At 52.9% G+C, this 13,499-nt stretch overlaps 1 protein-coding gene across 10 annotated transcripts in view; it reads right to left on the minus strand.

Moving 5' to 3' along the window:
• Positions 1-13,499, minus strand: part of RGS3 (regulator of G protein signaling 3) — a 143,342-nt gene that overhangs the window by 5,736 nt on the left and 124,107 nt on the right. For all 10 annotated transcript variants that reach the window (XM_060300577.1, XM_060300578.2, XM_060300579.2 and 7 more), the window contains 2 exons: positions 11,201-12,166; positions 1,659-1,723 (listed from right to left, as the gene is read on the minus strand). In XM_060300577.1, the coding sequence (XP_060156560.1) occupies positions 1,659-1,723; positions 11,201-12,166 (1,031 nt within the window). The remainder of the gene's footprint in view (positions 1-1,658; positions 1,724-11,200; positions 12,167-13,499) is intronic.

The following is a 13,499-nucleotide window of genomic DNA, read 5'->3' on the forward strand; positions in this document are numbered from 1 at the left end:
AGTAACCTCTTTCTGCCTCAGTTTACTCACCTGCAAAATAGAGTAAATAAGAAAAAAGAAATGTAAAATAAAAATTATGGTAAAGGTTAAATTAGATAATATAAGTAATGCACACAGAATAGTGCCTAGCACAATAAACAGGAGTTATTTTTATTATCATCCCAGATTCTAAGAGTCCTTGACTAAGCTTTTAAGAATGTGAACTTCAGGCAGTCAAAGGGCAGCGCCCACTTTGAAAGAAGGCTAGAGTTGGTGCAACAGGGCAGCTCCAGCACCCTGGATGTCCACCCTCTGCTGCCCTCCACTGCTCCACCCCCGGAAGCACCACCCACGGCAGCTCTGATGCTGCCTGGACCGGATGGTTGGTGCAAAGAATTATTTTTGTTTGTGCATTTTACCTTCCCTAGAAAGTGTGACTGCTCCTGGCTGCAGAGTGAGAGAAGCCTACAGTTGCTGCAGGAAACTGGAGAGGGCAGGGGAAGCTGGGGAAAGAGTTTCTAGGGAGTGGACCCCAGCCAAGGTTGAGGTCGGGGAAGAAGGTTGCAGGAGGCACCTGGGAAGGACACACACACACACACACACACACACACACACACACACACACACACACACACCAGCCCAACTGGTCGGGGAAGAAGGTTGCAGGAGGCACCTGGGAAGGACACACACACACACACACACACACACACACACACACACACACACACACACACACACACCAGCCCAACTGGTCGGGGAAGAAGGTTGCAGGAGGCACCTGGGAAGGACACACACACACACACACACACACACACACACACACACACACACACACACACACACACACACACACACACACACACACACACACACACACACACACACACACACACACACACACACACACACCAGCCCAACTGGTGCATAATGGTGGGCACTACAGGACCTGGAGGGAGGGGGTTCCCTCTGTGGGCCACCAGGTGCCTCACTGCCTCCTCCCATCCCTGCACCCCCGCAGTCTCCAGGGCCCGAGGTACAAAGAGACCCGAGAAGAACCCACTCACGCTCTGTTAATGAATGAGCACCTCTAACCTCCGAATCGAATCGAAAGTATAAATGGTCGCGGGAGCGGGGTAGGGGGGAGAGGGGAGTGGCCAGGAAGGTACCGGATCTGCTCTCTGAGCCAGCAGCACCCCCTTCTGGCAACGCCCAAGACTGCTAGCATGCAAGAGCTCGAGAGAGAAAGGGGAATCCCATGACCATCTGTCAGCCCTTCCTCAGAGGGAGCAAAGAACTTGTCGTGGCCACTTGGCCACTGCTTGGCTTAGCAGCTGGACAGGGCCAGGGCCACTTGGTTGGTTGCTTCTGCTTCGTTCCCTGTGGCTTCCAGATACTAAATCAGCACCTTGCCTCACTCTGAGTGGATGCTGAGGGCAGTGCTGGGTGGTTAGGACCCTGGTGACCTTACCCTGGGGCCGCTGCTAAGTCCCAAGATCCCGTTGTTCACGGGTGTCTGTCTCGGGCAGGACTGGGTTCAGCCCCTTCTCTCCACCTCTACCCCTAGGCCACTGGGCATGGGGAATAAGCCAGAGGGCAGAGGACGAAGGGGGGTGCAGGGAGCGCCCCCCACCCGCCCGCCCCGATCACTAGGGTGAGGACCAGGGATCTTTCCAACGTACAGGTTTTTGCTCTTTCTCTTCCGGGAGGCATCATCATCGTCCCCAGCTGTGTCAGCCCCGCTCATCTGCAGAGAAAACACAGACACGTTGCAGTCTGGGTACCCAGGGGCTGCTTCCTGAGCAAAGAGAGGCTCAGGGATCCAGCAGCTCCTACAAACCACTCCCACCTCCATGCTCCCACCCCTTGAAGAAGAGGGGAGGGGGGGAGACCCCACTACAGGGAGCAGTCTGTCCATGGAGTGTGGCTGGCTTAGCAGAGCCTCCACCCAAAGCAGTCTCCTCCTGATACACAACTTGTGCGGGAGAAACCAGAAACACAGCATTCATGGCAGTAGGGCAGGCCAGAGAGGAAGCTTCAGTGAAGATTCTACTGTGTGACTTAGCCAATTGCTGTCCCTCTCTGAGCCTCTAGTGCTTTTAATTTCAAAATGGAGATCATAATGACTAACCAACTCAGGATTCTGAGGTTTTAAAGAGACCTGGGATTGGTCAGCAGTGTGTTAAGTAAATTATCACACAGGAGAGCACCTCTCTTGCCTTAAAGCTTTCCATGGTTCCCGAGTACCCTCGAGATAATGTCCAAACTCCCTGACATGACATGCAGGGTCTACCATCTTAGGATAACCTCAGTTACAACTCCTTTGGTTATCTCTCTGGAGAGCCCGACCCCTACTCCAGCAACCTCTTCAAACTGCCCTCTAGTCAGAGGAAAGTCTTCACAGCCCGGTCCCCTCACCTCGGGCTTTGCATGTGCTATTCCTTCCATGAGGGATGCTTTTAGGACTCTCCCACCTCCCTTTCCTCCTAAGACCCAGCCTCAGGAAAGACCTGACCTCGGGTAAGCTGCTTAAATGCCTCCTCACCTGGGAAGCCCTCCTTGGCCCCTAGACCAAGGGTGTGCCCCCTTCACCCCTTGTGAGGTCCCCACTATAACCAACATGGCCTCTTCCAAATCTGTCTCCTCTACTGGACTGTGAGTTCCCCAGAGCAGGGGCTCTGTCTGCCTTCACCTCTGTCTAGGTCACCTTGACTGGGCCTGGTATATGTTAGGAGCTCAAGAAATACTTGTTAAATGAATGAATGAATCAAGGGAGAGGGAAAGCAGGCTGGGAATGATGTGTCTTGAAGGCCTCGCTGCTTGATCCAAGGCCTGCAACTTTATTCCCCGGGGCTCCATTGAGCCCACCCCCACCTGCTTGCCTTTTCCTGTGCTGTGCCCCCTTCCTGGAACACTCTCTCCTCTTCTGCCCAGTCTCTACCTCCTCCCAGTCTGCTACTCCTCGCCTCCTCCAGACCACTCCAGGCTCCCACCAGCTCTACTGGGGCCGCCCGCCCTCTGTCGCCCTGCCTTTGTGTGCCCAGCCTCCTCCAGGGGAAACCAGGGCCTCCACAGTGCCACTCCAGAGCGGGAGTACAGGAAATGCTCTGAGATATTGGAGGAGGTAGAGCTAAGGGTAGGCTGGGCTTGGACACTATGTCCTAAAATGAGACAGAAGGCCCCCAGATGTGAATCGCAGCTTGGACTCCTCATGAGCCATACCGTGGGCCTCAGTTTCCTCATTTGTAAAATAAAGGAGATGGCTAAACCTTAAAATACTGCGTTCTCAATTCTGGCAAGAAAAGTGGCCTTAATCCAGATATAGCCAGCAGGGGGAGCTACCAGCCTCAGTGGTGCAACCACCCACGGATGGATGGATGGATGAATGAATTATAGCTTCATTCATGGAGCTCATGCTATAGGCCAGACCTCAGAATGGGCATTATCCAGACACTATCTCATTAATCTTCAGAGTCAGTCCATAAAGTAAACAGAACCTCAGAGAAGTTAAGTCACCTGCCCAAGGAGTTAAGTGACAGCCTTTAAGTGACAGCTGGAATCTAGGTCTGTCTGAATTCAGGGCCTGTGTTTCTCCGCCAGAGGACGCTGCTAGTTAAATGCAGAGGATGGGGCACATTTTGAATGTCTTCAATGAAAGACTCAGGGGAAATGCTGCCTCCTTCCTGAGAGCGCGGCCCTACCAAGGTTGTAAGCGCGCGTGCGTGCGCTCACAGGCGCGCGCCCATCTGTGGTGTGGGATTCCGGACCCACAGCTTGCAGCCAGGCCTGGGTACAGATCCTGCTGCCACTGACTTTGGAGACGTTTCCTGGCCTCTCAGCTTCAGCTTCTTTAGCTCTAGCAGAGGCATGGTGACGGCCACCCAACCCGCTGTTGAGAGATTCACCAGGATAAAGGCTGGGCCCCCAAGGCCCAACCTGGCACACAGGGCGCCCTCAGTAATCGGGGACCGCCAGCATTCACAGCCCAGTGGACGCTGTCACTGTCACCCCACACACACAGGTCACAGTTGTGCTGGGCTGGCTGGGCCGTGCCTGAAGCCCCCATCCGTGGGAAAGGGCCGCCAGCACTGGGCTTCCTCCCATTTAACCTCAGCTTCCGCACTTTATCGGCCCCACACAATGGGCCTGGGGACCACTCCCGCCCCGCCCGGCACCCCCAGCCTCTGCACTGCTGGGAAATGGGCTCTTCCTTCCACTGCTGGGAGGGGGTCACCTCCAGGGTCGGGCCCTCACCAATCAGCCTGACAGAGGGGCCAGGGAACTCTGGCCCTGGGAGTCGGCCCCCAAAGCGGCTAGCGAAACCCACACACCAAGGGGTGCTGTGTGCCAGGAAGAGAAGAAACTGAGACAGAGAGTCAGGGTTCTGGCTTCCAGCCTCAGAGTGGCTCCCAAGCCTCCTGTCTCCAAGAGCTGCAGCAAGGCCTGCCCAGGGCCCAGCACGCAAAGGGGCCTCTCCTTCCCATCTGCTCCCCACTGCCTGCTCTGCTCCATGGCCCTCCCTGCTGAAAGGCGAATGGAGGCGAACCCAGAACCACTCAGCCCTCCCTTCACTCCAGACAGAAATCCCTGGAGCCTGCCCAGCCCCCCGGCCACCTCCAGGGACTGGAAGAATAATTATAATTCATATTGTAATTATAACTATAATAACAGTCATGGTTAAGAGTTAACTGCTAAACTGCCTGGATTTGAGGGGCTTCCCTGGTGGCGCAGTGGTTAAGAATCCGCCTGTCAACGCAGGGGTCACAGGTTCGAGCCCTGGTCCAGGAAGATCCCACATGCCGTGGAGCAATTAAGCCCGCAAGCCGCAACTACTGAGCCCATGTGCCACAACCACTGAAGCCCGCGTGCTGTGCTCTGCAACAAGAGAAACCACTGCAATGAGAAGCCCCCACACCCCAAAGAAGAGAAGCCCCCGCTCGCCGCAAATAGAGAAAGCCCACGTGCAGCAACGAAGACCCAACACAACCAAAGATAAAATAAATTTACTTTAAAAAACAATAATAATAAAAAACTAAACTGCCTGGATTTGAATCCTAGCTCAGTCACTTATTAGCTAATTGACCTTAGCCAAATTACATCCCTTCTCTGTGCCTCAGTTTCTTTACTTGTAAGATGAGGACAATAACTGGACCTACCTCATAGGGCCGTTATGAGGATTAATGAACACATGCGAAAGTGCCCGGTACTGGAAGTGCTCAATGACTATAAGCTACGGTGGTTATTGCTGTTACTGACTCTATGCCAGGCAGTGTGCTAAGGTACCATATCATACTGTAATTTAACCTTCTCAACAATTCTAAGGGCTATTTGCTGTTTATTGCCCCCAGTTTACAGCTAAGGAAACTGAGGCCCAGAGGAGTCCAGTAACGTGCCTGGGCTCTCTGAGCTGGCCAGTGGCAGAGCATTTCAGGTCTGGCTCCAGAGCCCACCCATGACTGAGGGCTCTTCCGTGAGCAGGGCCTCACCTGATTTCTCCTATTGGTCCTGATCTGACTTCTGGGGCCACCTGGCCATGCCTGGCCGCTCTCTCTGACCCAGACTATCCTGGCAGACCCCAAGGAACCTTGTAGAAACACTGGAGCTAAACACTACACTTATTTGTTTCGACAGAGGAAATAGTCCTTTAGGCTTTTTAAAAATAGGAGGCTAGAAGGTATCATCACGTCTTGGAGCTGGAAGGCACCTCTTGTCTGACCTGCAGCCTAGGTGGTAAGCTTAGTGCAGTAGGGCTGGCACCCTCGGCTGACAGCCTCTGCCCGAGCCAGTTTCCTGCAGGAGGGGAGAATGAAGCACAGCCAGGGAGGGGCCGCAGCCTCTTCTCCTCACTGTCAAAGCATGACCCGTGATCCTGGGCCAAGCCAGGCCAGGCTGGGGTGAAATTCAAGGGCGGCGGCGTGGGCTGAGACACAGATACTCTTGGAGCTCCTCCGGCTTCCAGGAAAAGGACAGACACAGGCCCGTGGATCTGCTCTGCCAGACCTCCAGGGAGCAGCCGGCAAGGCGGGGGTCTGGCAGCAGAGGGCACTGTGAGACAACTCAACCCAGCACAAGGGGCCGGCTTCAGGGGATGACCCGCAGGAAAAGCCTGGGGGATCTTTTCCTCTCTAGACTTCAGGCAGCCCATCCATAAGATGATGGTGGCCGAGTGGACCATCTCTCAGGTCTGTCTGGTTCAGACAGTCCTATACACAGCAGAAATCACTCAGTGTACAAGAGGGAGGAATGACAGGTGAGGCGAGGAGTAACATAAGGACTGTCACCCCTGTGATAGGCAGCATGCGCTCTGGCCAGCCTCAGCTTAGCCACACAGCAGCACAATGACAGGCCCGAGGCCACGCCAGCTCTGTCTGGCCCTCCTGGGTCTCATTCTATGACAGGATCACTACTGTGGGCACAGAGCTGTCAACACGCTGCAATCTTCTTGAAGCCCTGGGACAACTCCGTGAAGACTTAGCATTCCCATTTTATAAGAGAAAACTAAAGCTCAGAGAAAAAAATGTAATTTGGCCTAGGTCTCAGGACCAGGAGGGAGGAAACAGAGTTGAAACATGGATGCAGCCCGTCTGACTCCACAGCCTGAAGACCTCATCCCTCTCCTCTTCACCTCTTGCCTGGAAACTGATCTGTTGGCATCCATGGACCACCCCCTGGAAAGCCAGGCCCAAGCCAAGAAGATGGAAGTCACAGGAAAACCTGTCGCCTCCCCCAGCTGCCATCACCCCACACCCTGCCCCTCACCAGCAAGAGGTGTGCAGAGTCTGGGGTAGAGCCAGAGACAACTGGACAGGGTGAGGCCACTGTCCAGCTCCATCATCACGTGGCCTGGGACAAACCCTTCTCCCTAGGCCTCAGGCTCCCCACTGTAAGATGAGTACAGCTGGTCCCAGCTCGTGGCAGTGCTGTGAAGGCTAGAACGGGGAGCTGGAGGCGCCTAGTGAATGCTCGGAGGACCGTTACTACTCCTGCTATCCTCCTCCCGCTCCCCCCCTTCATCACCATCATCATCACCATCATCATCAACACGATTCCCATTTATGGAGCACCTAGCAGGTGTTGAGTGCCAGACACTTCCCTGAACACTTTACCCGAGGCAGGCTCTTTAATCTTCCCAGCAACGTTATGAAGGAGGTATCAATATTATTTTCTGATAATATCTATTTTACTGATGAGGAAACTGAGGGACAGAGAAGGGCAGGGACTTGCCCAAGGCCCACTGCCAGTGAGGGGTGGAGGGAGACCAGGGTACCTGTCCAGCCTAGACTTCACTTCCCCCATACAAGGGTTAGCTTCTTACTGAAGTTGGCTGTCTGGAGGGAGCAGGATATGAACGATGATGAGGGACTTGAGGCCTGGCAAGCAGAAGCCACGTGGAAGGGTAGCCACCAAGGGGCTAGTGGCAGCCTCTGAGGTCCCTGCCAGCTTAGTTACTCAAGCCCCAGAAAGGAAGCTACAGGTCAAAAGAGGGTGGGGGAGGGGAGGATGCCAGTGGGAACCTTCGGCACCCAAAGGAGGAAGCTGAGACAGGAGAGAGCTGGCCCAGGCCTGCTGGACTACCAAGTGGAAGTATCTGCCCCCAAACAGGAGCTGAGATCAGCGTATTTAGGGAACTAGAAATGTACCTGAAAATGTACGTGAATTTATCTGTCTATAAATATTTGTATTGGAGCAAGGGGGCCAGGGGACATAACTTGGAAGGGTCTGGTAGGGGCACTGAAATTGGGAGGCCCAAGGTAGGCGGCAAGCCCTTAGACTTCAGCCGTCCTCCAGAGGAGAGTGTCCAGGCCTGGTCTGAGTCAGCCTGAAGCCTCACCTCAGTAGGACAGAGGTCTGGACTCTTTCCTATAGAAGCTGCCTCAAGAAATGGCCTAAGATGGTGATACTCAAACTATGGGGAACGTTCCAATCCCTGAGGGGCTTGTTTAAAATGCAAGGTCTGGGACTTCCCTGGTGGCGCAGTGGTTAAGAATCTGCCTGCCAATGCAGGGGACACGGGTTCGAGCCCTGGTCTGGGAAGATCTCACATGCCGTGGAGCAACTAAGCCCATGCGCCATGACTACAGAGCCTGCGCTCTAGAGCCTGCGAGCCACAACTACTGAGCCTGCATGCTGCAACTACTGAAGTCCAGGAGCCTAGAGCCCATGCCCCGCAACAAGAGAAGCCACCACAGTGAAAAGCCTGTGCACCGCAACAAGAGTAGCCCCTGCTTGCTGCAACTAGAGAAAGCCTGCACGCAGCAACAAAGACCCAACGCAGCCAAAATAAACGAATAAATAAATTTATTAAAAAAGATCCTGTAAGCCTCGCAGCGTGGCAAAAAAAAATAATAAAATGCAAGGTCTGGGCACCGCCCCCTGGAAATTCTGATTCCAGAAAATCTGATTCCAGATTCCAGGGTAGGGGGACTTAGAAATCTATTTCTTAATAACCTGTTCCCCAAAGAAGATAAACAGATTGCCAACAAACACATGAAAGAATGTTCAACATCACTAATCATTAGATAAATGCAAATCAAAACCACAATGAGGGCTTCCCTGGTGGCGCAGTGGTTGGGAGTCCGCCTGCCGATGCAGGGGACACGGGTTCGTGCCCCGGTCTGGGAAGATCCCACATGCTGCGGAGCCGGCTGGGCCCGTGAGCCATGGCCGCTGAACCTGCGCGTCCGGAGCCTGTGCTCCACAACGGGAGAGGCCACAGCAGTGAGTGGCCCGCGTACCACCAAAAAAAAAAAAAAAAAAAAAAACCACAATGAGGTATCACCTCACACCAGTCAGAATGGCCATCATCAAAAAATCTACAAACAATAAATGCTGGAGAAGGTGTGGAGAAAAGGGAACTCTCTTGTACTGCTGGTGGGAATGTAAACTGATACAGCCACTATGGAGAACAGTATGGAGGTTCCTTAAAAAACTAAAAATAGAACTACCATATGACCCAGCAATCCCACTGCTGGGCATATACCCTGAGAAAACCATAATTCAAAAAGTCATGTACCACAATGTTCACTGCAGCTCTATTTACAATAGCCAGGACATGGAAGCAACCTAAGTGTCCACTGACAGATGAATGGATAAACAAGATGTGGCATGTATATACAATGGAATATTACTCCAATATTAAATAAAAAGAAATGAAATTGAGTTATTTGTAGTGAGGTGGATGGACCTAGAGTCTGTCATACAGAGTGAAGTAAGTCAGAAAGAGAAAAACAAATACCGTATGCTAACACATGTATATGGAATCTAAAAAAAAAAAAAAAAGGTCCTGAAGAACCTAGGGGCAGGACAGTAATAAAGACACAGACGTAGAGAATGGACTTGAGGACACGGGGAGGGGGAAGGGTAAGCTGGGACTAAGTGAGACAGTGGCATGGACTTATATACACTACCAAATGTAAAACAGATAACTAGTGGGAAGCAGCCACATAGCACAGGGAGATCAGCTCGGTGCTTTGTGACCACCTAGAGGGGTGGGATGGGGAGGGTGGGAGGGAGACGCAAGAGGGAGGGGATATGGGGATATATGTGTATGTATAGCTGATTCACTTTGTTATAAAGCAGAAACTAACACACCATTGTAAAGCAATTATATTGCAATAAAGATGTTAAAAAATAAATAAATAAATAACCTATTCCCCTGGTGATTTTGGAGCACATCAAAGTGCTTACAGATGAGGAAACAGACCCAGTCCCCATTCCTTTGGGATTTAGTTCCAATTCCTGGACACAAAGTTTAAGGCCCTTTTCTAGAGGGCCCCAACCGGCCCTTCCAGCCCAGCCACCTTTCAGCAGAAGGTGTCCTCCCACGTGCCCAGAGGCCTTATTGCTAGTGGCTGAGAAGCTAAGAAGGTTTCTGAGGCCATGTCCCAACTTGGTGGGGAAATGTGCTGGAATCCATTAGTCATGTCTGCCATGGGTTTGCAGTCAGAAATGGCAGAATGAGTGCCACCCATCTACCATCCCTGCACTGTAGAAATCCCTTGTTCTAGCTAAACTGACTTCTACAGACAGTTTTGTCCAGGTCATGGTCTTTCACAGAATGCCTATGTCATCCTCTTTGTTTATTCTAAACCTGCCCAACCTTCAAGGCCAGACTGAGGAGCATCTTTTGCCAGAAGCCTTCCCTCGTGCCCCTAGGCCCTGGGGTCTCTCCTCCCTGAATCTGCACCTGCCTGGCCTCACAACAGTTGTCATAACAACACCTTGCACCACACTGGCTGTGAGCACCTCCACAGCACTCGCCTGGCGCCTGCACGAATGTCGTCAGGCACTGGGCTCTTTGGGTTCACCCTCAACCACCATGGGATGTGAGTGCTATTCATCTCTGCTTTTCAGAGAAGACACTAAGGCTCAGAAGAGCTGAGTGACTCACCCAAGGCCACACAGTGAGTAAGGGACAGAGCCCAGGCTCAAGCTGGCTAACGGGCTTCAAGGCCGTGATGCAATCTTTTCACTGTTAGGCCACCTTCGGGGCCCACACAGCAGCAGCATTCCTCACGGGCTGAGATCAGCCTCACACACTTCTGTGGCCCCTGCTGTGGCACAGAGCACAGGGCCTGGCCCACAGCAGGAAATCAATCAACACTTACTCATCTATTGCTAAACATTTGCAAGAGGCAAAGGGCACAGTGGTTAAGAGCTCCAGCCCTGGAGCCACATTCTAGTTCTGATTCAGACTTTTATAAATCGTGCGACCTGGTGCAAAGCACATAACCTCCCAGTGCCTCAGTTTCCTCACAACAGTGTCTACCTCACAGGGCTGTTGTAAGAGTTAATGAGTTCCTGTAAATCGCTTAGAATAATGCCAGCACAGAGGAAATATGTGTTGTCATGCTTGTTGGCTGATAGATTTCTAGTCTGGCTAGGCCTGGACCAAGTGTAAATTATAACTATTTCTCCAGTTATGATGTTGGATCTTTTAGATCCAAATACACCTGCTCTACTTTCTGTGGGTTTCCCCAGTACAATGGAGCTGTAAGAATATCTGGAGTCATAAAGTCCTGGGTTTAAGTCCAGGTTCTGCCTTCTTGGTCCCTCTGGCCCTCAGTTTTATCCTCTGTCAAATGGGTGGAAGGCTCATTGGAAGGCTGAGAGAAGAACAGAGGTGGGACAAAGCAAAGGCTCATTCCCTGCAGCTCCTGGGCGCACGCTCCCTCCACCCCACCCTGTCACGTACCCACTCCCCCTTCACCCTTGGCTCCCTTACCTTCCTGTGTCCTGTGAAGAAGACGGAAAGGTGGTGCATTGAGCCACCATTGCGGCCCAGTTCCTTCTTGAGGGTGCGGGGCGAAGGCATGGCCCAGGTGGACGCAGTGCCCTCTCCATCTGAGCAGTGCAAGGTAGTGTCGGAGGCGAAGCAGGGCCCGCGGGCCTCCTGCAGCAGGCTGCCCTCGCTGTGCGTCCGGCGCCGCAGCGAGTTCTGCACGCGCAGCGAGAGGCCTCCCTCCGCACCCTGGCCCGTCTCGATCATGCTGCTGCGCTTGGCCTCACCACACTCTCCATAGTTGTCATCACTTGTGTCCTCGTCCTCGTCCTCCTCTCCCTCCTCGCCCTCCTCAGCCTCTTCTGCATCTTCCTCATCACCCGAGCTGCCCCCCTCTGCCCCTGCCTTCTGACTGTAGGTGCTATCCAGCCGGACCTCGGGGATCACGAAGTTTGGCCTGGAGGCCATAGGCGAGTCTCCTGTGGCTGCCGGTGGGTCCCCAGAGCTCGTGGTCTCCTTAGCAAGGGGCTCAGCTGCCAGGGGGTCCTGGCTCACGGGCAGGTCTTGACGGGGCAAAAGGTCCTGGGCAGGGGGCTCCTGGATGTCAGGGAGGTGTTTGCTGATTAAAGGGTCTTGGCTGGGGGAGGGTTCTTGCCCAGCAGGAAGGTCCTGGCATGGAGAGAAGGCTGGGGCCGTAGGGTGTTCCTGGCATGGTGAGGAGTCCTTGCTTGGCAAGGGTTCCTGGCCCGGAGGGGATTCTTTGCAGGAAGGTGAGTCTTTGCTGGTTGGTGATTCTGGGCCAGCAGAGGGTTCCTGGCTGGAAGAGGAGTCCTCTTTGGGTGGCAGGTCTTGTCCTGGAGGAGGATCCTGGCCATAAGAGGGGTCCTTGCTGGGTGAGGGGTCCTCAGCACCCGGCCCCTTCCTTTCCAAGGGCATCTCCCTCTTCTCATCTGCCTCTGTCTCAAACATCTGTGAAATAAAGAGAAAATGAGGAAGGCTCACAAGTGGAGGCCACTGTGCACAAGCCAATGTCACAGAGATTGAAACAAAATCAAGCCCTGACCCAAACCCCACACTCTACACTGTGAAAGCCGAGGTGCCACATGGAAACCTGACAGTCCCTTTGGCGTAACTGAATGTGGGCTCCCACCCTCATTTCCTTGCTGGAAACTTCTGATCCATCAAAACATGGTTGGTCATTTACGGGAGAAGAGGGAGAGGCTAGTTACCATTATGTGGCTCCTACCATATGCCAGGGGCCATGGCAGAGTAAACCCCTCTTATGTAATCTTCCCAGTGGCCCTCTAAGGGGAATGTCATGGTCCCTCTGTGAGTAAGTCACTCTGTGAATAAATGAGGAGCCAGACAGCCTTTGCCTTCGTGGGCCAGAATCAAACCAAGCCCCAAGCCAGAGCGATCACCAAGTGGGAGAATCCTGGACCCAGCCGAAGGGTATCCTCTACCTGAACCAAAGGTTTTAAAAAAACTTTAGTGAGTCATTCAAATTAGAACTTGCTCTGAATGTTTAGCTCTTTCTGAAACTAATAAACTGGAATAAAACCAGAACTTCAAAATATTTGCTCACACCTGGACTAGACATATGTCACAGACACATGGAACCTCACTGAGGGACCATCCACCCAGTGCTTTTGAAACTGTGTTTGGAGGAACCTCAGAAGTTCCACATCCAAAAAAGGAAGCATTTCCTGCCTCACACACAACCCTCAGAACTCTTGGAGTTTTTGCTGGGTTCCCGCAGATTTCATTTGCAAAGGGAAAAATGGTGCCCTTCATGGAGTGTGAAAAGCAGCTATCTCACAGGAAGCCTGGGGCTCAGAGAAAGTCAGGGGTGTCTCGGTGTCATAGCCACACGGGAAAGTCAGTCAGGCCTGGGCTAGGTTGGGTCCCTCATCACAGTTAAGGACCTAGAACTACTCAGAGCCCGGGTTTCGTCTATGAAGAGGCCACAGCACCTAGAACTAATGAAAGAGAAAGATGCCGCACATCCCTGGGAACTATACAGTTACGCTCGCACACGCACACGCACGCACGCACGCACACATACGCAGAGGTGGAAGATTTCAGGGCTAAATACCTCAGCACATATGTTAAGAGGTCTTACTGTAAAGACCACAAATGCCCATTTGATCGATGAGGAAGATGAGCCCATAGAGCAGCAACTTATGCACCACTGCACAGCTGCCAGAGACTGAAAGGCTATGCCTGCAGCTGGGAATTCTTTTAAGCCCTGGACCAACCAGGCCTCACATCTGGGAATAAGTGGCCCAGCCACAGGTCGGGG

Source organism: Globicephala melas, chromosome 6, assembly GCF_963455315.2.
Source record: "Globicephala melas chromosome 6, mGloMel1.2, whole genome shotgun sequence".
NCBI classification, from domain to species: Eukaryota; Metazoa; Chordata; class Mammalia; order Artiodactyla; family Delphinidae; genus Globicephala; species Globicephala melas.